The sequence below is a fragment of the Littorina saxatilis genome, linkage group LG10 (genome assembly GCF_037325665.1).
Source record: "Littorina saxatilis isolate snail1 linkage group LG10, US_GU_Lsax_2.0, whole genome shotgun sequence".
Classification (NCBI taxonomy): domain Eukaryota; kingdom Metazoa; phylum Mollusca; class Gastropoda; order Littorinimorpha; family Littorinidae; genus Littorina; species Littorina saxatilis.
Window position 1 is genome coordinate 5,676,805 of NC_090254.1, and position 25,676 is coordinate 5,702,480.

Sequence of the window (25,676 nt, forward strand, 5' to 3'; positions counted from 1 at the left end):
TGCATGTGTGTATGTAAACATATATTTGTGTGTGTGTTTGTGTGTGTGTTTGTGTGTGTGGGGGGGGGGGGGGTGTTTACGCGCGCGTGTGTGCGGAAGGGCGAGGGGGGCGAGAGGGGGGCGAGAGGGAGACAGATAGAGAGATCGAGAAAGAGAAAGAAAGGGAGGGAGAAACAGACAGATGAACAGAGAGAGACAGAGACACGGAGAGAGAGAGAGAAAGAGAGAGAGAGAGAGAGAGAGAGAGAGAGAGAGAGAGAGAGAGAGAGAGAGAGAGAGAGAGAGAGAGAGAGAGAGAGAGAGAGAGAGAGAGAGAGAGAGAGAGCGCACGCGTTTTTTTTTTCTCCTAAACATTCCCCTTTAATCAACCTTTATTGACGGACATGAAGACCACAACACTTTTCCACGGACTCGACAAGAAATCCAACTGTCAAATCTGAAAAAAAAAATAAAACAAAACTTGACTAAATATAAACAAGTCGCGTAAGGCGAAAATACAACATTTAGTCAAGTAGCTGTCGAACTCACAGAATGAAACTGAACGCAATGCCATTTTTCAGCAAGACCGTATACTCGTAGCATCGTCAGTCCACCGCTCATGGCAAAGGCAGTGAAATTGACAAGAAGAGCGGGGTAGTAGTTGCGCTAAGAAGGATAGCACGCTTTTCTGTACCTCTCTTTGTTTTAACTTTCTGAGCGTATTTTTAATCCAAACATATCATATCTATATGTTTTTGGAATCAGGAACCGACAAGGAATAAGATGAAAGTGTTTTTAAATTGATTTGGACAATTTAATTTTGATAATAATTTTTATATATTTAATTTTCAGAGCTTGTTTTTAATCCAAATATAACATATTTATATGTTTTTGGAATCAGCAAATGATGGAGAATAAGATAAACGTAAATTTGGATCGTTTTATAAATTTTTATTTTTTTTTACAATTTTCCGATTTTTAATGACCAAAGTCATTAATTAATTTTTAAGCCACCAAGCTGAAATACAATACCGAAGTCCGGGCTTCGTCGAAGATTACTTGACCAAAATTTCAACCAATTTGGTTGAAAAATGAGGGCGTGACAGTGCCGCCTCAACTTTCACGAAAAGCCGGATATGACGTCATCAAAGACATTTATCAAAAAAATGAAAAAAACGTTCGGCGATTTCATACCCAGGAACTCTCATGTCAAATTTCATAAAGATCGGTCCAGTAGTTTAGTCTGAATCGCTCTACACACACACACACACAGACACACAGACACACGCACATACACCACGACCCTCGTTTCGATTCCCCCTCGATGTTAAAATATTTAGTCAAAACTTGACTAAATATAAAAAGGAAAGGCCCTGCTTCTCCGCGTGGGGTACGAAGCTCAAACACACACGCAGATATCCTGAGGGCCAATGCATAGCGTCACCCCTAAAATGTACTCATGAACTGAGCTGTAAGCGATTGGACTCGTCTACTTTGGTCAGTGCGGGTAGGGAGGGCTGTTCGAAGAACAAGCGACTGTTCGCATGATCGTCCCCCATATGCATGCATGGACTCGGCCGTCAGCGAAGAGACGGGTCCATTTACTTGAAAGTGGGTAGAGAGGATAGAATTGAGTTCGCTGCGAACATGAAAACTTTTTGTCTCTTCGCGAACAGAACGTCCGCTCTATGCAACGCACCCCTGGTGTTTTTGTCTGGTTGCAATTAATAATAATAATAATAATATGGGAGATTTATAGAGCACTTTACGTTCTCAAAGCGCTTTACAATGACAAACATACATAATACATACAAAGCAAAGCAAAAGCATGTGCAGCAGCATTCAGCACACAAGTGAACAACGAAACTTAAACACTACATCAATACAATCTGCAAGCATACTAACACAGGCAAAACATTCAAACATTCAAACACCTGATTCAAAAATGCACCATGTTGAAATAAAATTAATCAAAATACTGGGTGAAGAAGTGTGTTTTAAGGTTTGATTTGAAGGAACAGAATGTTTGGCAGTGTCGGATAGAGTAAGGGAGAGAGTTCCACGCAACGGCAGCAGAGTGGGAGAAGGCTCTCTGGCCGTGCTGTTTGCGACTAAAAGAAGATAGACGGAATATTCTAGTGTCTACAGAGGAGCGGAGGGATCGTGAGGGTGTATAGACCATACTTTTAGTTTTTACTGGATGGACAAGCATAGCATTGGCACTACACCAGTTATTAACATCGTTTAAAGCTGTTTGAAGGGAGGACTCTCGATTACTGGAACAGATTTTCCACTTGAATGAAGAGAAGAGTCGTCAGCAAATAATCACTTCTTACATTACTATCAGAAATGTGCAGTGGCAGATAATTGATATACAGACAGAACAAGATCGGCCCCAGCACTGAACCTTGAGGGAGAATGAGAGTGAGAGAGAGAATTGAATTGAATTGAACTTTACTTAACAAGGATTAAGATTTAAGGCTACGCCTTTTCTTACAATCTGTCCTTGGGACGCATAGACACACAATTTTATAATTTAAAAAAAAATTAAAAAAATTAAAAAATGTAAAAAGTTAAAAAGTTTACCAACAAAAGGAGGTCGGAAAACTGCAGCACGTGATAATAAAGATGACGACGATGATGATGATGACGATGATGATGATGATGATGATGATGATGAAAATGAGGCATGAAGAGCATACATTATGTGGTTATTCATAAAATCAAATGCATACTATGCAGGTAATTATAAATACAAGCTGGTAGCAATCGAACATGTAGCAATAGTACAACAAAAATATGTTCAGAACATACAATGCACAGCATATCTTTGACTTAATACTAACTGTGGCAAATCAAAAGGCGTTAAACTACTCAGACATAAAGTGTTTTTTAACACATTTTTTAAAGCTTTTTAATGACTTTAAGTGCTTAAAGGATGATGGAAGCGAATTCCAAACTGAAGTACCCGAAAAAGCAAGACTGGTCTTATACAGGTCAATTCGTGGAATCGGTGGGATCAAGTTGACCGACCCATATCTGTGGGTAGCTTTATTAAATAATGATGTAATGTAAATCGGCACTTTACCGTAATACAATTTATGCATGAAAATGGCTTTGTTTAACTTGAGATGCTTTTCCAGTGGAAGAAAGTTAAGCATTTTTAATTTCATATCTGTTGATGCATTATCATTTACGATGAGTTTGGCCGAGCGACGCCGGATAGAGAGAGTCTAACTTTTTCAAGTGGACATCACTGCTGCCATCCCAGAGCATGTGAGCATGTGAGGCATTACATGAGCATGGTGGAACATTTCCAGAGTCCTTCTGTCCGTAAATTGCTTTAACTTGGATAGGAGGAAAACGTTCTTGGCTACTTTCTTGCAAATATGCTGTAATTGTGCCTGCCACTTGAATTCACAATCAATAATTACCCCTAAAACGCGATGCTGTTGAACTTGTTCAATTGATTGATTTGTAAACATTTTACAGAATACTGCATAACATCTTAACAACTATCTGTAACTGTACTAAATGTTACGAGTGTCTGACCTATGTTAAAGTCAAGAGTCGCGCTGCGTGTCGCCTCCTCTCCTGCACGAAGCAGGAAAATTTACGGGAAATCGGGTTTTCCCGACCGCATAGAACATGCCTTGAAGACGAGCAGGAAGTACCTAATTTTAGACAGAAGCCGATGATATGGAGGCCTGAGAAAGACACGGTGTTATTTTCTGATGGGTACTGAGGTAAGTTTAATACAGTTGTGTTTGGCCAAGATTTCAGATTGATTTTTTACAAAACTAGAGTGAAAGTGTGTTTGTTAGCGATTGCCGTAGCTCAGTAGGTCTCTGATGTTCGAAGAAACTGTGGGTTTCCCCGGATCAAGAGACTAGGGAACGGCTTATTCCTTCACTCAACATGCTGCGAATCAATCAATCAATCAATCAATCAATATGAGGCTTATATCGCGCGTATTCCGTGGGTACAGTTCTAAGCGCAGGGATTTATTTTTTTTATTTTAATTATTTTATTTTATGCAATTTATATTGCGCACATATTCAAGGCGCAGGGATTTATTTTTGCCGTGTGAGATGGAATTTTTTTTACACAATACATCACGCATTCACATCGGCCAGCAGATCGCAGCCATTTCGGCGCATATCCTACTTTTCACGGCCTATTATTCCAAGTCACACGGGTATTTTGGTGGACATTTTTATCTATGCCTATACAATTTTGCCAGAAAAGACCCTTTTGTCAATTGTGGGATCTTTAACGTGTACACCCCAATGTAGTGTACACAAAGGGACCTCGGTTTTTCGTCTCATCCGAAAGACTAGCACTTGAACCCACCACCTAGGTTAGGAAAGGGGGGAGAAAATTGCTAACGCCCTGACCCAGGGTCGAACTCGCAACCTCTCGCTTCCGAGCGCAAGTGCGTTACCACTCGGCCACCCAGTCCAGTTGACTCATTCACGAGAACACGTACAAGTTTATGACTATGTGACTCGACTTTTGTGATGTGTGTGTGTGTGACTTTTGTCAACACAAACCGCCATTTGTGAACGAATCATTCCCACATTTTATGTTCGTTCATAGCAATGATGGTCAGCACTCAAGTGAATGCAACATTTGTTGAGAATGAATAGCATGCCTATTGATAGCAAAAGTTTAAATGACATTGATCAGCAGTGTCACATTCCGGCATTGAGGTTTATATAAATAATTTCAAAAACAATGCTTTGTAGTGTGTGTGTGCGTGTGTGTGTGTGGAGTGCGTGTGTGCGGTGTGCGTCAGTGTGTGTAGCCGGGGGTGCGTGTGTGTGTCACTGAGGATGTGTGTGTGTGTGTGTGTGTGTGTGTGTTACATGTGTGTTGCTGGTGTGGTGTACCTGTGTGTAGGAGGAAACAGCAGGATGCCCGCACATGATATTTCGTTTCCCCAATCACCCCTTCATTTCGCTACACTGGCAACGTATAGCGTATGGACGATGTCAACGCAGGACAGAAAAACACCACGCCACCATTTACCTACCCATCCTCCCCCATAATTATATTCTATTCAAGCAACAAATCTCCTTTCGCCAATTAGGCCGTTTGGAGGTTAAAATCTATTCTGATTAGGGATAACAGTGGGAAGAAAATTAACGAACCAACAGAAACTCTTAACTTCTTAGAGAGAGAGAGAGAGAGAGAGAGAGAGAGAGAGAGAGAGAGAGAGAGAGAGAGAGAGAGAGAGAGAGAGAGAGAGAGAGAGAGAGAGAGAGAGAGAGAGAGAGAGAGAGAGAGAGAGAGAGTAATACGCTGTAGGTTGAGAGTACAGATGAGCGATTCATATTGATGTGTTGAAATACCACTTTGCCAATAACGGGACATCATACGGAAAATGCTGGGCATTATTTATTGCTTTGTTGTAATAACACTCATGTTTCAAGTTCCATAAAAGTAGCTTGAACTTCAGAATATATCACGTATTTATGGTCACGTTTGCCAAGCCAGTCGATCTCTGTTTGTTTGTTTGTTTGTTTATTTGTTGCTTAACGTCCAGCCGACTACGCAGAGCCATATCAGGACGAGGAAGGGGGGGGATGAAGGGGGCCACTTGTCAAGCGATTCCTGTTTACAAATGCACTAACCCATTACTTGTGTCCCAGCAGGCTTTAGTAAAACTAAATTAATACCTACTGGAAGATTACCAGTTTCCAGTATGTTAAAATAGGCTTAACCTATCTACTGCTGGACTTACATCAAAACACTAACAGATTAAACTATACATGAATCGCGAGACAAGCGGCAAGAGAAGAGATTTTTGGAAAAAATACAGGTGAATGAGCAAGAAGGCAGAAAAAAGAAAAGAATTCATGAAGAAAAAGAGAGCATGACAGGAAAGAGGAACCAAAAATCTACCTAACAGCAAACTAGAAAGCTCCTGCGGTTCCAAAAACAGGAGGGGCCTTTAATTTCATAACCGCAGTGCCCCACTGCGGGAGTCGATCTCTGGCTGAAATCAAAACCATAACTATGATCCTCGTGATTCATTATTTCGCGTACATGGATTATTACTTGATAAATATCTTAACAATACTGACTGAATGAGGCATCTGGGAAGCGTGTGTGATGTATTTCTTCACTCTTTTAGATCTGGGATCCAAGAACTTAAAGGCACAGTAAGCCTCCCGTAAACCATCACAGTTACTGTCAGGCTTTTACACACAGTACAAACACCCTTCCATTTGAACGCTCACCAAACGGGAACATTGTAGGTGCCCTACGTAAAGAGCGAGCAATTTTTAAAGAATTAATGTTGCAGATTGTCTCGGACACTTTTTGGACCGTGCGTTTTTGCGCTAGACCTAACTTTTAAAATCTAAATAATAAATTGACAGCTTGTTACACAAACATTCTTTAATCATAAAAGAATTCTTTTTTCATCAAGACAAGATCAGTACAATTCGAAGTTGTGAAAGTTAAACAAAAGAAAAGCCCGGAAGCAGGGTCACGCAAGGGTCGTAGCAGACGACGGTTTATACATATCGCTAGTTCCTCTCAACAGTCAAAAGCCATCGCTAGAGTTCTTGTTCACAGCCGTTTGTTTCGTGCATAAAAACGTGCAATTGCAGATAAGCTCACATCGAGTCGCATTCAAATTACTAACTGACGACTACATTGTGAAAAAGGGAAACTGGATCACACGGTTTCACGATGGCTCAGGGGTAAGATAAACCACGCAAAAATAAATTCTTTGAAAAATGCTCGCTCTTTAAGGAGGGCACCTAGGATGTTCTCAATCGGTGAGTGTTTAAATGAAAGGGTGTTTGTACTGTGTGTAAAAGCCTGACCGTATCTGTGATGGTTTACGGGAGGCTTACTGTGCCTTTAGAGATATATCCTGCAGGAATAACGATATTACCGAACAAAATAATTCCCTGGACAACATTTGAGAAGACTTACAACAAGAACATAACTTTTGTACCTTGAGTATCTTCTTCTTCTTCTTCGTTCATGGGCTGAAACTCCCATGTTCACTCATGGTTTTGCATAAGTGGGTACTTTGAGTATCAAAATGTTTTGAGTACAGTTCGGACTTAGCAAACATAAGTTGCCACGCACAATTGCACTTTAATATCAATTTGTTTTCATACAATTTGTTTTTGGGTGCCAGTGAGAGAATTCGCAGCAATGTCAGTGTCAGGACTACGTGTGTTACGGGGACCAGACTGGAGGGGCGGAGACACCGACGGAGGAGAAGGTCACGTGGGTACTGTCATCGAGTTGCTAGGCAACAGCACGGTGCGCGTGCTGTGGGACATGGGACAGGAAAGCACGTGCAGCGCAGGGCATGACGGGAAATTTGAAATCAGGGTCTTGGACACTGCACAGATCGGTGAGTCACACAATAGATTCTTCTCGAACTTAAAGGGTCATTTTAAATAGCCACCTATTTAAGGCCAAAAAAAATAGGTCTGTTTACGGTAACATAGGCCCAAAAAATAGGGTCGGTAGATCGGGATTTTTTTTTTCTCCAAAAAACCATATTTTTACGTTATTTTGCCCAAAAAACAAGATTTTTTTTTTTTTTTCCCCCCAAATGCCAAAAAAAAGTCTAGGGTCGCGCGAAAAAACTAGGGTCGGTCGGGTTACCGTAAACAGACCTCTTTTTTTTGTGTGGCCTAATGCAGAAAGAAACCGTTTTGAAGGTTTCTTGTTTTCTTATTTCTGAACCATTTACTTTGATTTTAGTACCACAGTGTGTACAACAAGCAAGACTTTCTTTTGATTTTAGTACCACAGTGTGTACAACAAGCATAAGACTTTCTTTTGATGTCGTTCTTAAGAATAAGGTGTCGGTTCAGTGTTTTCTAGTTGGATGGTCAATTTTCGCGTTTCTTTCAAGAACTCCACAATCCGGGATGTACTAAGAAAATGGTTCCTTCAAAAAATAACTCATCTTTTCCACGTGTAACACATATTTTGCCATCTCACATCCCTCAAAGACTTTCACGTGTCATAACTTCTGGAGATCAAATATATCAAAATCAGCTTACCTCATCTTTTGCACGTGAAACGTTTTATAAAATCTAATTAAAATGAAAAGTTTGGCAATCGACCCCAAAATGATTTTATTCTATTCTTTATCATTAATTCCCGAAACATATACAAATGTTATGTTTGGATTAAAAACAAGCTCAGAAAGTTAAGAAGAATAAAGAAAAGTGCGCTTTTTTGGTAAGCGCTCTATGCTACTGCGCTCTTCTGGTTTGTCACTTTTAGCACGTTTTTTGTACGAGAATCAGTGTCAGCACTTTTAGTCTCGGTCGCGGGGTATACGCAAAGCAATGTTTTCCTTAAATGCAGTGCGTTCAGTGTCATTCTGTGAGTTTGACAGGTTGACTAAATGTAATAATTTCACTTCAAGCGACTTGTTACAACCCCGGTATAGGGGTGTGTATAGGTTTCGCTCGATGTGTTTGTTTGGGTATTTGTTTGGGTATTTGTTTGGGTGTTTGTGTTCGCAAGTAGATCTCAAGAATGAACGGACCGATCGTCACCAAACTTGGTGAACAGGTTCTATACATTCCTGAGACGGTCCTTACAAAAATTGGGACCAGTCAAACACACGGTTAGGGAGTTATTGGTGGATTAAAATTATACAAGGACTTATAGAGGCACACCCCCGTTGGTCAAAGGGAAATAACCATTCTCACTGCCACCAACTGAGGTTATTTCCCTTTGACGGGGGTGTTTTTCCTATCGGAGGAATTTCTTGTTTTATGTTTGCTTTGGAAAGTTAGCAGTCTATCTACGTCGGATGATGAGCATGATTGTTAACACGAGAAGGAATGAACCTTCAGTTGACATGAAACACTGTGCAGGTGTGTGTCACCCTGGTGCCACGTGTGCCGAGTGTGAAGACACTGACTTCTATGGAATGCTGTGGCGCTGTCAGCTGTGTGCCGGATGTGACCTCTGCCCCCTCTGTTACCATGACGACAAGCACGACTTACGTCATCAGTTCCTGCGTATTGACGCACCGGGAATGGAAGGGTAGGACAGCATAAAGTTAAATCCCCTGTACTTTACAACTTCGAGATAATTGTGCAAAAATTGTGAAACATTAACACTGACTTATAGACCAAATAGGTTATTATTCACGAACAGTGTCATAAATTAACCCCATCGGTCAACAGTCCGTGATTTGGTTATGTCCCTTGAACACGCAAATACTGTTTACAGAATGAATCGAATTCTACAGACAAAATAATCGCTTTTGTACACGAATTTGCCTCAAGATTTCACACACTAGTAAGGTTTTCTCTTTCTGTAAAATTTGGTACCGACCGTGCAAAAGCTTTCGGGACACTGTTCTTGCAAGATTCAGTTGCTGAGCCTTTTTCAGAATCAAGCAGGTAGCTCGGGGAGAGCTCAGAAACTAGGAAACTAGGAGTCACTCATTGACAGAGTTGGACAGTTGTCATTTAGAGATCCACAGTTCTGTAACGACAGAGAAGTGCAGAAGTTCGCATGTCCATTTCTTAGCATTGACCTGATCAAAATGTTTCCCTTAAAACATGCTAGCCGATTTTCACTTGTTCCAGGAAACCTGTTCCAAAGCGAAAGACAAGCGTGAAGAACCGTGCTCTTGGAATGTTTCCGGGGTCAAAGGTCACAAAGGGCAAGGACTGGCAGTGGGGTGACCAGGACGGAGGTCAAGAGTCAGAAGGCGAGGTCAAAGGTTACGAAAATGTGTCCCCGAATTCATCGAGAAACTTTGTCAAAGTACAGTGGCCGAACGGTATCGTGAATACCTACCGCCTTGGTTTTGATGGTAGCGTGGACCTGACGTGTGTGGAAGAGGAGGTGGGACCATACTTCTACAGGGATCACTTGCCTGTGTTGGGTAGGCCATGCACCTTTCTACAACTCCTGTTTGAACTGCATACCTTTCAGGTGGCCTGGTAGCTGGGCTTCAGATTCTAGGCAAGGCAAGGCAAATGGAGGTACATGAAAACAAAACAAAACAAGAAGAGCAAACGCTCGATCGAGTCACTTTCGCAGTTCTGAATATTATATAAGGCATCAGATGGACAGGAAGAAATTGCTATTCACAACACAATGAGTCACGTTCACATAAAATTTGAGCCCGGTCACTTTTATAGTTTCCGAGAAAAGCCCAACGTTAAGTTGTGTGTTGCCGAACAGAAAAGGCTAGTTATCTCCCTTGTTTTTCTGATAACGTTCGTAAAAGGCTACAGATGTAAATACTTTGATGTAAAGAATAATCCTACAAAGTTTCAATCACATCCGATGAACTTTGTCAAAGATATAAAATGTCTAATTTTTCCTTTGACGCTGACCTGTGACCTTGAAAAAGGTCAAAGGTCAACGAAACCATCGTTAAAGTGTAGAGGTCATTGGAGGTCACGACTAAACAAAATATGAGCCCGATCGCTTTGATAGTTTCCGAGAAAAGTCCAACGTTAAGGTGGTGTCTACGGACGGCCGGCCGGCCGGCCGTCCGGACAGACTAACACTGACCGATTACATAGAGTCACTTTTTCTCAAGTGACTCAAATACAAGAACAAGAAAGAAAGAAAGAAATGCAGGCTGTTCCACCAATACATACATATAAACTTATTTAGTTGAAAAAAACCCAAAAAAAACAGGGTCACGGGTTCGAATCCGGACCAGTACGGACACTGGTCAACCTTATGTGCAGACTCAGAGGCGGTATCCATGTTCCACCCCCCGTGTCATCACTTGGTACGTAAAAGACCTCGGTCATTCGGCCATAAGTGCAGGTGGCTGATTACACCTAAACACGCAAACACCTGGGTAGCGCGACTTTGTTGCTGCTAGCTTTCCATTGGGTGGAAGCGACCCGAATTTCCCAGCGATAGGACACAAAAGTAATGAAAATAAAAATGAACATGCAGATAACCTCGTATAAACCAGAGTGAATTTTGGGTGGTGGTGGTGGTGGGAGGAGCAATAAAGTACCTTGATTCACTGTGTTGTCTTCACATTGCTATTTCATCCGGAATTTAAAGATGTGCTCTCCGTATTTTTAGGATAACGGCAAAACACAAAAACAAAAGATGATTGAAGTTCCATGTAACTTACATTTCTTAGAATGAACAGATGTAGAAAAACACGTATTCTTGTCATTTATGCAGTATAATAATGCTAATAGGGGATACTTTTTTCAGATACAACAACACTTTTTCCGCCCGAATCTACATCAACTGAATCCACGTCAACAACTCAAAATTACGAACACGTCGCAGCAACCTCGGAACCAGCCGCAGCCTCAGACCATTCGCAGGGAGATAATTCCACTCACGTACCTTCTGAAACAGACGACACCATTTCGTCAGAGACATCAGACAGTGGAGCCAACAAACCTTATGGCAGCAGAGCCAACAAAACTAACGGTGAAGCCAGTCTGACTGAAAGCTGGAGGAAGAAAGATTCTGGCATTGTCGTTGACGGAGAGAGGGACAGCAGAGATAACAGCACTGTACAGATTTCTGAGGGGAGACCCTCACAGTCAAAGCTGTCGGGGTTAGTTGCCGCGTCCTCTTCTCTGTCTGAAGCGAGCGCGGGTACAAGGGAGGCAACTCTCATCACCAAGGCAGCAAGTTCTGGAGATGGGGATCAAGCTGAAGGGGAAGTTGGAACCGATGACAGCGAGAAAGAGACGTTTGTTGCAGGCGATACGGTGGCTATCAAAGTCTCAGAAAACATGCTGATAGAACTCCAGGCAGACAATGAAGGCTTCGAAGAAGAAATGGCAAAGGTGGGTGAATGTTTTATTTTAAAATGCATTGGTTTCGTAAGCTAAACCACGTCGTGTGCGTTTGCAGAAATCACACTTTGAAAAAAATCGCTGTCTACAACAACAAACAAGAAATTCCTCCGAGGTAGGAAAAACACCCCCGTCCTTACCATTCTCACTGCCACCAACTGAGAAGGTTATTTCCCTTTGACCATTAATATGTCCCTCTATAAGTCCTTGTAGAATCTTAATCCACCAATAACTCCCTAACCGTGTGTTTGACTGGTCCCAATTTTTGTAAGGACCGTCTCAGGAATGTATAGAACCTGTTCACCAAGTTTGGTGACGATCGGTCCGTTCATTCTTGAGATCTATATGCGAACACAAACACACAAATACACAAACAAACACATCGACCGAAACCTATACACACCCCTATACCGGGGGTGTAATAAGTCGCGTAAAGCTAAATTAGTACATTTAGTCAAACTCACAGAATGATACTGAACGTACTGCATTACAAGAAGACAAAACTTGACTAAATGTAAAAACAACTACAAATACTACAGAAACTGCAAGCTTTATTTCGCAAAAAAACAACCCAAAAAAACTCAGAGATGAACATATATACACGTATAAAAGCACACTCAAACGCACGTTAAGACAGGACATAGAGCATGACAGGGATGACCAAATCGTCTGCCAGATCGCCAGGGGCGAAGAAAAAAAACCCGCCGGGCTAGTCGAAACTGCCTGGCAACTCGCCCGGTTGGCCAGTGAAAATGCTGGTCAAATATCACTTCTGGTTGTACTATTAAGTTTCAAAGTGTTATAAACGCTGCATATGCAACAACTGTGGTATGTACCGGGCCAGCATAACTTCTGGCGGGCTAGTGACTTGTCTGAAGTTACTCGCCCAGCTGGCGAGTTTAACAGTTGAGATTTGGCCATCCCTGTTCTATAGAAAGAGTATGATAAGCGTGTGGGTAGTTTGCATAATGACCACTGTGTTTGTACACAGGAGATTGGTCGGACGGGGAAAGTGGCGTCACTGACACAAGGCGGCTCGGTGTCCGTCAGCTTTGCGTCCGGCACATACGCTCTGCATCCGGCGACCTTGGCCAAGGTCAGTTTTGTGTACACTTTCTTTCTATCTTTCTATGTTAGTTATGTAAAGACCAGACTCCTTTAAAACCCCAAAAAGAGCTGTAGAGCTGACCTCTGTAAAAATATTTTTCAAGCTCGAGGTGCCAAAATACTTTTCTCGTTGATCATACAGATCAGCACACTCGGTGATAAAATGACTCACAGTAAAACCAGTATCACAGGCGTGGCACCATGGTGCTTCTTCTCTTTTAAGCAGATGAACATGACTTAGATAAGTGTGACCAGTATGTAACTTGGCCAAAACACTTTCTTCTTTTCTATTTGAAGCCACTAAAGGAAGTGGCTTTAACAGGCCAGGAAGAGTTTTATACACTTTGTTTTCCGTGCAGGTAGACCAACGGTCTTGCCAGAGTTTTAAGCTGTAACAAAGGGTCTTCCGACGTAAGTCAGCAAAAAGAACAGACTGCTCAGGGAGACGAGGAACCGCCAAATCTAGAGCATCCTTTGCTGCCTTGTCAGCAATCTCGTTGCCGTGTTTGCCCATATGACTGGGCGCCCACATAAAATTGATAATCTTGCCTTCAGAAATAAGTTTAGTGTGAAGGTCGTGAATGTCGACTAAAAAAGGATGAGTAAACTTTCTGGTGGATATCGCTTCAAGAGCTGAAAGCAAATCAGATACAATAAAAAAAAGACTGATGTCTGGAACATTAGGGAGCCGGAGTTGAAGTGGTTGATGTAATTTCTTGTTAGAAACTGCTGCCGCAGCAGCTGAATCGTCTTTGAGAGAGCCGTCAGTAAAAATAAATTCATACTCTGTGTACTTTGAGCACTGCTCAAGAAACAGCTGCCTAAAGACAGAGTCCGAGGTTTCATTTTTCTTGAAAGAAGTTAGGGAAAAATTGACGGTTGGGTTTTCTAACTGCCAGGGTGGAGTGTTTGTTGTCAAAGGATCGTCACAAACAGAATCAATATCTATAACGGCCCTTTCACATTCAGAAAGCATACGTATGCCAAAAGTTGGTATTTCAGTAGGTTTGGCTAAAAATTTGTCCTTCAGAATGGGATTAATAACACATTCATGAGCAGGGTTTTCAGGGTTTGCCTTTAGCTTAAGGTAATAGTTCATAGAAAGCCGAAGTCTGCGGATCTCCAGAGGAGGTTCTCGCGACTCGGCATACAAACCATCCACTGGTGTTGTGCAAAAAGCACCCAAACAAACTCTCAGACCCAGATGGTGGATGTTCTTTCTATGTCTGTGGTTTTTTTTATTGAGAGGCAGAACAAAACTGAGAAAATGTCTGTTTGGGTATCAAATCCAATGTTTCGTTTGGTTTTATATAGTAAGTACGTTTGTTTAAAGTCTTAAAGGTGCCTCCTTCTATCAAGCAGGTGACAGACATCAGGGCAGGCAGCACTGTGCGTATCCGTGACAGCGAGGAAGAGGTGAAGATTCTTAACACCAGAGTTGGATGGAAGGCTGAGATGAGCGCTGTGAGTACTGCAGTGTTGATAACGAGGCATGCTCTGACACTCAGTTCATGTACCTGATCAATTAGCTAGTTGTTTGGGTACTTAGTCTGACACTCAGTTCATGTACCTGGTCCATTAGCTAGTTGCTTGGGTACTTAGTCTTTGATAACGAGGCATGCTCTGACACTCAGTTCATGTACCTGATCAATTAGCTAGTTGTTTGGGTACTTAGTCAGTCAGTATTTTATAACTGGGCATGCTCTGACACTCAGTTCATGTACCTGGTCCATTAGCTAGTTGCTTGGGTACTTAGTCAGTCTTTGACAACTAGGCATGCTCTGACACTCAGTTCATGTACCTGATCAATTAGCTAGTTGCTTGGGTACTTAGTCAGTCTTTGATAACTAGGCATGCTCTGACTCTCAGTTCATGTACCTGGTCCATTAGCTACTTGCTTGGGTACTTAGTTTCGTTGGACAATTTTTCAGCCCTTTCTTGAAAACACTGTACCACAGGCAATGGACACGAGGTAAGCGGGACCTGTAGATTTGATGTCACGTGGTGAAAGCTTTGGTCTACTACTCCGGTATTATTATGCATTAAACTGTCAGAGAGAGAGAGAGAGAGAGAGAGAGAGAGAGAGAGAGAGAGAGAGAGAGAGAGAGAGAGAGAGAGAGAGAGAGAAAGAGAGAGAGAAAGAGAGAGAGAGATGTTGTCACTGGTAGAATAGTTTGTATAGTATTTCACATAGAAGTGAGATTTAACCCAGAAACCCAGAAATGTCATTTCCCTATTGCTGACATAACTACTGTTTCAGACCCTAGGCAAAGCAGGTCGCGTGCTAAACATAGACAGTGACGGTGACGTGTTGGTCAGCTTTGGACGTCATCGCTTCCTGTTCGCCCCTGCTTGCTGCGTCCCTGCACCCCACACCAAGCCAGACTCTCTCAGGGTGGAGTCGGATGGAAAGGTACCCCCGATCACTACCAGTCAACCACCAGGACATAACAAAACAACATCTGACTCGGACGAAACAGTAGCAGCCTCAAAGAGTAAGATAAATGCTATTCATCTATACCATCTCAGCAGAATATGTTCAAATGAAATGAAAATGTAGAAATATTGCTGCTCAGTTGTTTTGTTGATAGTGGTATTGTTTTTGTGTGTGTGTGTTATGTTGTTGTTCTTAAAGGTGATAGTATTGATGTTATTTTCTTTCATTGTTGTTGTTATCGTTGCTATTTCTGTTGTTTTGTTTCCTTTTCTTTGCTATAAGAAGAGTATATCTATCCCAGTTCCTCATAGCGTTTGAAAATATTTTTGACAAGTGTTAATTAATGACAAATATTTATGTCATTACTTGTTAATGAGCTAAAAACTGTTAAAAGAATCATGGATTGATTCCAATTGATTTCTTTAGAACACGACCGTTATTCATTAGTATGCCTCTTAAATATTTTCTTGTTACCCTTGCTGTCTATCAGAGAAGAACGAAGAGATGTTCCGAATGCTTAAGGAGAGAATCAGAAGTGAAGAAGGGTCAAGGTCAACGTTTCGGGGCAGGGGTGACATCCGGGCCCTACTGTCTGCTGTCACTAAAGGCGATCACAGCGCTGTGCGGCAGATATGTTTGGCTGATACCTCATTGGTCAGTTTCTCTGACATGTACTTTTTGAATATTTGTAATACTATTATTTTGGGTGCATCGAGGGTTGTGTAGGTAAGGATTGTAGCCTGTACAGTCCTCAAACAATGTCAAAGTATCTAACTTAATTTAATTGAGGCAAGATGACATGAGAACTCGTGAATCGTGTATGTCAAGGCACATACTACGAACTGAAATATATCAAATCACATTTTAAATCTTCTGTGACTGTCGAGTTCAAGACTTGAACTCTTATTTTGTTTGAAACATTTCACCGCAAAAAACAAAGTTGCTCAGACCTTAATAGTGTGCAGTGAGAAAACTGTCCATGCCCATTACTTTTTTCTGAAGATCAAATGACGCGTCTTCCTTTCGGTTATACGATCGAGCCAGAAGTGGGTTCGACCACTAACTTAATGAGTTACCAATCAACTTAGTTCCCCGGCGACCTGTGCTATGGGGAAATGACTAAGGCACACACCAGAGAAAGCCATATCGGTCGACATAATATCCTTAATGGAAATCTCAGTCTGGTTTCTCTCGGTCGTGTGTTGCATTCAGGTGGAACAAGAACACAACAACGTGACGGCACTGCTCCTGGCGTGCGCACACGGCACCTCACACATCCAGGTGGTGACAACTCTGCTGGAGGTTGGAGCCAACGTCAACCATGGCTTGCCTCCCTTCAGAACGCCACTTTACGCCTGCACAGAGGGGTATTCACACGCCTTTAGTTGAGGATTTAACATTTATCAATAACTATCAGCCTGTTTTTCTCGTCTGGCAACGTGAAGAACTGGTGAAACTACTACATTACTGTACGATCCCTACCAATAACTACCTACTTCATTACTGTACGATTTCTACCAATAACTACCTACTTCATTACTGTACGATCCCTACCAATAACTACCAATAACTCTGTCTGTTTATCTCATCCGGCAAGGTGAAGAACTGATGGAACTACTTCGTTACTGTACGATCCCTACCCACTATCAGCCTGTTTTTCTCGTCAGGATGGAACTACTTCGTTACTGTACGATCTCTACCAATAACGCTGTCTGTTTTTCTCAACAGAAAAAGTGAAGAACTGATGGAACTATTGATAGAAGCTGGTGCTGACCTGTTCGCTGTGGATGAGAACTGTCGTAACTACCTCCATTTTACTGCGGCCTTCGGCATGCCGCGCTCCATCCGGGTACTTGCATCACGTGGCCTTGACGTCAACATCAAGGTCAGTGGTTTGTATGGCTGTACTGTACTTGTGGCCCAGCCTACCTTCTCCATTCTATAGACACAGAAAAGACAGTGCACGCAGTTTTATTAATCAGGGGATGAGCTACTTCGCTCAAGGGTATTGAAATTATGTTGCTGCTGTTCCATACATCCCGGCGAAACTGCAAAGTTCAGTTTCAGAACAATTCATCTCTTCAGTCCAAACAATCCTTGCTGCCAAAGAAGCTAATAATTGCAAATTTTAAAAACAAAACAAGAATGGTAACATGTTTTGTCTTACGTCATTAAACGTTCCAATGACCTACCATTCTTCTTTTCTTCTATTCTGAGTGTTCGAACATTAGCAGTCTATCTGTGGGTTTTTTTCTCCGTGAAATGAAAATGTATTGAAAGAAACGGTAGAACCAGTGTTCGTTTAACTTTTTTAAAACTGATGATTCTTGTCGTATATCTGGACTTACATGTTTGCTTTCATAAACCACCATCTATGTCGCCAAAGCCGTCGTGATATAACCTTGAATGGTTGAAAACGACGTTAAACACCAAATAAAGAAAGAAAGAAAGAAATGTCGCTAAGATGTTTGCCATATTTCAAGCATCTGTCTTACAAAAGACATAACAGATATAACAAAGGCGATGGTTTATGGGACATGTAAGGGTCAAATCATTTTGTAACAAGAGGCGAAGCCTTCAAGGCTCACGTAAGAAATCGACAAACAGTAACACAAACTCAATCACTCCGTCACACATACACACACACAGTAAGCATAGCGATGACACGGTGTAAGAGTGCGAGACACGAGATCTAGATCTGTCTGTCTGTAGCCTACTTACGGGGACACGACTGCCAGATGGACAGATCGACACTGCGCTTTCGACAGCGCTTCCTCGCGCAGACACTGGAAACACGCTGTGCAGATTAACCTGTAGGAAATCTCCTTTGGTATCTTCCTTATCTATTTTTCTGGAGCTACGAAACCGAACAATGTGAAATCGTCTTCTCCGAATCGGCGAACTGCAGCTCGGTGATAACTGTATCTATACCACAATCCTTCACGCGATCTGACCTAACCTTGACCCCTGACCTGGTCTACATACCACACACGACACAAACCAGTCAGCTGTGTTTACCGCCCCAAAACCCCCCCACCACCCGTTTTCTTTGGATACACACTTTAACTACATACGTGCCGACGAAATGTTGATCATTGCTTCAATACTTTGAAGCTGTTGCTTGAATAATAACCAGGTAAAATTAGTATTTCGGTGTTCCGTCAAATGTTAAAGTTTCTACCACGGACATACATACATACATACATACGCACGCACGCACAGACAGACAAAAGTTAGCATCGCATAGGCTACACTTACGTGAGCCAAAAACAAATTGAACGGTAGGTGAGTGTTACAGCGGGCTGGCTGGATGTATGCGCGCTGTCTTGACTCCAACACCTGTCCTACATTAATGTGTCCGTAGGATGACCATGGCAACAGCCCACTGCATGTGGCCATTGACCATTTCAAGGCGGAGTCTGTGGAGGCTCTGGTCAAGCTGGACAGCGCTGACCTGCGTGTAACGAACAAGCGTGGCTTCCCTGCCCTACACTGGGCCTGTCTTCGAGACAACGCACGGTGAGATACATAGAGGGTACACGAAGTCTTTAACACTATCGATAGTTTGCCGTTCGTGGCAAATGCGAAAACAACCGAACTCGTGGATTTTATTTCAGATTTACATGTATTAAAACATGTGTATTGTGATGCAATGTCCGTTGTGTGCCCCAGAGCTGTGGAGCTGATCCTAGCACGTGACAAAAGCCAGGTGGACGAGAAGTTTCACGGCAAGCACTCACCTCTACACATCGCCGCCAACAACGAACATGACGAGTGCATCAGAGTTCTCGTCATTGCCGTCAGTGCCTATTTACTTTCATCACTTTTTTCCTTCGATATTTTCTTTGATTTTTGGTTTAAACTATGTTTTATTTCCCTTTGCTTGTACATGAAAACAACAACAAGCCTACGGATTCAAATTCAAAATAAGTACGAAAATGGCGGACAGGTACATAATATGCAGAAACAGTCAGAGCGATGAACACAAAGCACAAGAGATAGATAGAGAGAGAGAGAGAGAGAGAGAGAGAGAGAGAGAGAGAGAGAGAGAGAGAGAGTTAGTAAGCTGTTGCTTTTCGGGTCCAGCGGACCATAATAGGCCAAATCAGGACCCCACAAGTTAATCATAACACATTTTTAGATTAAAACAATTCCAATATACAAAATCCGCAACGTCACCCGAAGGCAACAAAAAAGTCAAAGCAAAACCCTATATGTCAAATAAATTAGGTTGTTTTAAAATTCAAATCTTAAAATAAAGACCATGGTGAGAGAGAGAGAGCGAGAGAGAGAGAGAGAGAGAGAGAGAGAGAGAGAGAGAGAGAGAGAGAGAGAGATGTTCTGGAGAGAGAGATATGTTCTGGGGAGAGAGATGTTCTGTGTTTGACGAAGTATGTCTAAACCGGCCAGTACGTCTAATATATTCCTGAACGGTTATTAAATAATTAACATTGTCAAACAAACTTACATTCATATCTCCTTCCAGTAGTGTAGCAATATTAATAAAACGACCCCGGAGGGTGTAAATGGTTTCACAAAGGTTTTGCAAATAAATTAGGCAGTCCAAGAAATAATGAATTAACTGATTCTTTGATTTGTGTGTACCACCTAGCTACGGTTTTCAGTCGTTAGTATGAGCTATTTTAAATATGCTGACTGTTAGTAAATGATAACTGACATGTCGAAAAATGGATATCAACATGAGCCGGTATGGTATAACCTAATCTTTAAAAGCATTGGAAGTGTCTTTCCTCAGATTAAATGACACTGATATTTGTTATTCAAAATGTTAGCTTGTCTTGTTATCGTTAGCGTGATAAAACATAAAAGGTCCTGGCCTGGACCGCCTTAACATGTGGCAGGTCCCCTAAAAGCAGGACTTTTAATATAACATCTCTTTGCATGCAGGGTGGAGCTAACGTGAACGTGCAGAGTTTCCCCGGGTCCGGCTACTCGCCCCTACACCTGGCCTGCGTCAAGACCAGGTTCAAAGCTAGCGAGGCGCTGCTGGAAATGGGTACGTTGCCTTAAATGGAACCCAACACTAAACGACAACTACCATTATACAGCACAAAAATACATAGAATACATAGGTTACAATGCAATCGTTTACCCGCCGCCTCAAATACCTCCACTTGTGTTTATGAGTGGCCACGTGTGTGAACCAGGTCAAACTTGTACGGTATGTCCAAAAAGTATTGCGAATTTTACCTCCGATTTTAAAAAAAGTTGTAGTATGTTCAACCATACAAAGGTCACGGCATATTATTTATCATTATTACCATTTTAGTGCACCATATTTGACTATTTCATTTCATTTTCATTACTTTATTGTCCCATCGCTGGGAAATTCGGGTCGCTTTCTCCCGGTGGAAAGCTAGCAGCAACGGAGTCGCGCTACCCAGATGTCTGCGTGTTTGGTGTATTCAGCCACCTGCATTTATGGCAGAATGACCAAGGTCTTTTACGTGCCATTGTGATGACACGGGGGTGGGACATGGCTTCCGTCTCTGGGTCAGCACATAAAGTTGACCCGTGTCCGTCCCGGCCCGAATTTGAACCTGCGACCTTTCGATCACAAGTCCAGTGCTCTACCAACTGAGCTACCGGGCCCCCGGTATTTGACCAATCAGGACTGATGCTAGTTATACTGAGCGAAAATTGCACAACATGCACATCAGAGCTAACATTTCACTGTTAAGCTTACGATCGCTCGTCTTAAATAATCTATTGCATTGTACTGCCTCATTGTTTTAATCCCCTCAACTCTTTCACTGTCGATAGAACATCTATTCGAATGTTTATCAGGGTTGTTTGGGGTGGCAAGGGTGTGACATTGGTAAAGAGTGTTGCACTATGCATTTTTGAATTCGAGAGATGGAGTGTTACAATGATTACGCTGTATATATCGGACAGGTGCTGATCCAAATGTACAGGACAGGGATGGAGACACTCCGCTGCATCTCATCATTGGTGGTCGACACAAGACTAATATTGAGGTGAGTCTGTCTGCTTTCGTTTTAATCTTTAAATCTGATTTTAACTCATTTCTATCCGGCAGTCAAGGGACTGTAAGAGTGTTTTGCAAGAGCTTGGGTTTAGTGACAAATAGACAGCAAGAATACTCACGCACACAAACATACACACGCGCGCACACACACAGAGTCAGTAAATATACTGGAATACTTCTCTTCAATTGTTTTCCCAGACTCCAGAGGGACAACAGGAATGCCAAATACGTATCGCCATTGCCTGTATGCTAATTAGCAACGGCGCGTGCATAGACGTGGAAAACAACAAGGGACGTAACGCCCTCACCTACGGATTAGCTCCCGTGAAAGAAGGTGTCAGGCGCTTCCTGGAGCACAAGTAAGTCCTCTTCCATGCTGATTGGTGGGCAGCAAACTTTAACTTGTCGTCGTACTTATATCTTCGTCTTCAATTTTTGCTCCTCTTTCTGTCTGTCCGACTCTCCCATGCACACACACGCTCTCTCTTTCTTTCTGCCGTTTTTTTAAACTGCATATTTACTCTTGATTTGTTTTACCTAACGATATTTGATTTTATTCAGTTAGTACCTGGTATTCTTTTACTTTCAAAGTGACGCGGCCATTGCTAGTGGTTAAGTTGTAGAAGAGATATTTCATGTTGCTTTTTATATTTAGTCAAGTTTTGACTAAATATTTTAACATCGAGGGGGAATCGAAACGAGGGTCGTGGTGTATGTGCGTGCGTGCGTGTGTGTGTGTGTGTGTGTGTGTAGAGCGATTCAGACTAAACTACTGGACCGATCTTTATGAAATTTGACATGAGAGTTCCTGGGTATGAAATCCCCGAACGTTTTTTTCATTTTTTTGATAAATGTCTTTGATGACGTCATATCCGGCTTTTCGTGAAAGTTGAGGCGGCACTGTCACGCCCTCATTTTTCAACCAAATTGGTTCAAATTTTGCTCAAGTAATCTTCGACGAAGCCCGGGGTTCGGTATTGCATTTCAGCTTGGTGGCTTAAAAATTAATTAATGACTTTGGTCATTAAAAATCTGAAAATTGTAAAAAAAAATAAAAATTTATTAAACGATCCAAATTTACGTTTATCTTATTCTCCATCATTTGCTGATTCCAAAAACATATAAATATGTTATATTCGGATTAAAAACAACCTCTGAAAATTAAATATATAAAAATTATTATCAAAATTAAATTGTCCAAATCAATTTAAAAACACTTTCATCTTATTCCTTGTGGGTTCCTGATTCCAAAAACATATAGATATGATATGTTTGGATTAAAAACACGCTCAGAAAGTTAAAACAAAGAGAGGTACAGAAAAGCGTGCTATCCTTCTTAGCGCAACTACTACCCCGCTCTTCTTGTCAATTTCACTGCCTTTGCCATGAGCGGTGGCCTGACGATGCTACGAGTAAAATGGCATTGCGTTTCATTCTGTGAGTTCGACAGCTACTTGACTAAATATTGTATTTTCGCCTTACGCGACTTGTCATTTACTTTCCAATCAAAATCTGTTTTCTTTATGTGCTTCAGCCCGCAGCTCGTAAAACGAAAAGGGAATATCAGCAGCAGCACAGGCAGCCCCCAGACCCTGTTCCCCTCCCTGCTGGCAGCCAAGGGGGATGGAGACCTGAAGGAGGCCCTCAAAGGGGTGGGGCTTCCCTGTGGGGTGTGCGGTGCCTCCAAGGCTGACGTCACGCTGCTGCCATGTCAACACAAGTGTGTGTGCAGCACGTGCAGTGTCAAGGTCACCCTCTGTCCTCTGTGTGACGAAGAAGTCAAGGACAAAGAGGTCACTGGGCCAGGTCAGTGAAATGTTAAATACGTATTTTAAGTCTTACTCAACACGAAGGACCGATACCATTTTTCTTGTCGGGGAGAGGGGAAAGGCATATGGATGTGAAAATTGTCTGTCTAAATCCACATGTTGCCCATCTGCAGACGTACTATTTCTGCTGAGTCTTCACTCTCACACATATCTGGTAATCACGCGTTCCACTCATTTGCCCTCAATCCCACGATTCGTCAGAATGAAATTAGACATATGTGCTTTGATCATTGGTCGAGTTCGAGATCATGACTTTATCGGCATCAGATTGATGTTTCTCACAATGTAAATGCTTTAAACATGTTTTCATTTTCATCTCGTGTTATCAGTAAGAGTTCATGGCATCATTGGAAGACCCCCCGCGGGTTAGGGGGAGTCCCATATTGGTTGGGACGAGAAAGAATTTACCCGATGCTACCCAGCATGTCGTAAGAGGCGACTAACGGTTCTGTTTCTCCTTTTACCCTTGTTAAGTGTTTCTTGTTTTGAATATAGTCAATGTTTGTAAAGATTTTAGTCAAGCAGTATGTAAGAAATGTCAAGTCCTTTGTACTGGAAACTTGCATTCTCCCAGTAAGGTCATATATTGTACTACGTTGCAAGCCCCTGGAGCAATTTTTTGATTAGTGCTTTTGTGAACAAGAAACAATTAACAAGTGGCTCTATCCCATCTCCCCCCTTTCCCCTATCCCATCTCCCCCCTTTCCCCGTCGCGATATAACCTTGAATGGTTGTAAACGACGTTAAACACCAAATAAAGAAAGAAAGAAAGAAAGAATCATTGGAAGAGCATTGTTCTGTTAATTTTGAACGCCTTTTTGAAGAGGCAAAAGGTTCTGCTTGACAAACGAATGTAGTCAGACGATGAGAATTCTTGGTCATTTTGTTGATGTTTTTTTTTGTTTTTGTTTGCTTAACGCCCAGCCGACCACGAAGGGCCATATCAGGGCGGTGCTGCTTTGACATATAACGTGCGCCACACACAAGACAGAAGTCGCAGCACAGGCTTCATGTCTCACCCACTCACATTATTCTGACACCGGACCAACCAGTCCTAGCACTAACCCCATAATGCCAGACGCCAGGCGGAGCAGCCACTAGATTGCCAATTTTAAAGTCTTAGGTATGACCCGGCCGGGGTTCGAACCCACGACCTCCCGATCACGGGGCGGACGCCTTACCACTAGGCCAACCGTGCCGGTTTTTGTTGATGTCATAACGTTCATGCCAACTCTTGTTTCAGATAACTAAACTGTCAGCGAACAGGAATGCAAACCGGTGTTATGGAATTGGAGGCACCCATCACTCACTGACGGCCTCCGTCATCTACGTCATCAATTTGCTGCGTCATCCGGCAGCAACGTCATCCAGTACCTATTTACGCCAGACACCTGTAATGCCATCCACTTGGTTGGGAATAATCGCATCAACTTGGCGGAGGACTGTGTCAGCAGGCAACACACATATTGAATATTCATTGGTTGTCTCAACTTAAGTTGTTTTAAAATGTGCAACGCTGAAGTTGAAAATTACCCACTGACGTGGAATTGTTGGAATTGTGTGTGTGCCCAGGCCCAATAATGAGAATGTGTATTTACCCTTACACTGGTGCAATTCTGTAACACATGTTACATAGCCACTGGTGAATTAACAGAGAGAAAAATAACAAAAAACAGTCATATAGGTTTTCGCATCCATGGGAGGTAATCGGAACCGACCAAACAGACTCAACCAGTAGCGCGACATATGTCGTGACAACCAGGTGACAGTATACGTAAAATAGCGCGACATATGTCGCGATAACCAGCCCAAGGGTTAATATGTGCGCGTGTGTAAGTATACTTGACCGGACACTCTGCTATTCGTTCGATGGATTGAAAGTGTTGGTAGTCATTTAGTAACTTTTGAGTGCAATCATGTCTCTTATTCAAATGAACTTTTAAGATATTCTAACTTTAGGTGTACAACACAGTTTACGCTGAGCATTTTAAATTCATTGTAAGTTTACTAACGGAAAGGGGAGACGAGAGAGGGTATACAAGGATCTTTTTAGTGGAATTTTAAACTGTTAGTGATTGAGATGTTATTTGACACTTCGAGGGAATTTTCCTTGTTTTTTATGAGGACATTAAAATCTTTGAATCTTGAGTCTTGAATACTTTCAAATGGATACATACCAAAAGCTATAGTGTCTTGGCATTCTGCGCAGAACTGGCTAATATCGTTAAGTTTGCTGATAGACGAAATCCGAAAATAACTATGTGTCTTAAAAGAGTAAATACCCTTGATTGTTTACTCGGACATGGCTCCACCAACACCCAGACTACAACAAAAAGGATGCCTACTATCTCCTACCCAGAGATGACCAAGTGGTCATTGTGAGACTGAGAACAGGCCATTGCAGACTCAAACATCACCTGTATACCAAATTCCACATTGGTGATTCTGCATCGTGCCCCTGTGGCACATCTCCAATGACAGTGCAACACTTCCTGCAGGACTGTCCA

The 25,676-nt window shown here is 42.2% G+C and overlaps 1 protein-coding gene across 2 annotated transcripts; it reads left to right on the forward strand.

Moving 5' to 3' along the window:
- The first annotated feature begins 3,600 nt into the window (after positions 1-3,600).
- On the forward strand, positions 3,601-25,317 carry LOC138978022 (E3 ubiquitin-protein ligase MIB2-like). Of its 2 annotated transcripts, none has more exons than XM_070350640.1 (18): positions 3,601-3,725; positions 7,142-7,363; positions 8,853-9,024; positions 9,576-9,877; positions 11,188-11,777; positions 12,778-12,882; positions 14,253-14,357; positions 15,154-15,388; positions 15,821-15,984; positions 16,543-16,697; positions 17,059-17,215; positions 18,695-18,849; positions 19,003-19,129; positions 20,239-20,347; positions 21,247-21,329; positions 21,539-21,699; positions 22,875-23,146; positions 24,413-25,317. In XM_070350640.1, the coding sequence occupies exons 2-18, from the start codon at positions 7,159-7,161 to the stop codon at positions 24,418-24,420; spliced, it is 3,105 nt and encodes a 1,034-aa protein (XP_070206741.1). In that variant the 5' UTR covers positions 3,601-3,725; positions 7,142-7,158; the 3' UTR covers positions 24,421-25,317. The 2 variants fall into 2 exon arrangements, with proteins under 2 accessions (XP_070206741.1, XP_070206742.1); XM_070350641.1 differs by having other exon boundaries at positions 14,256-14,357.
- The last annotated feature ends 359 nt before the right edge of the window (positions 25,318-25,676 follow it).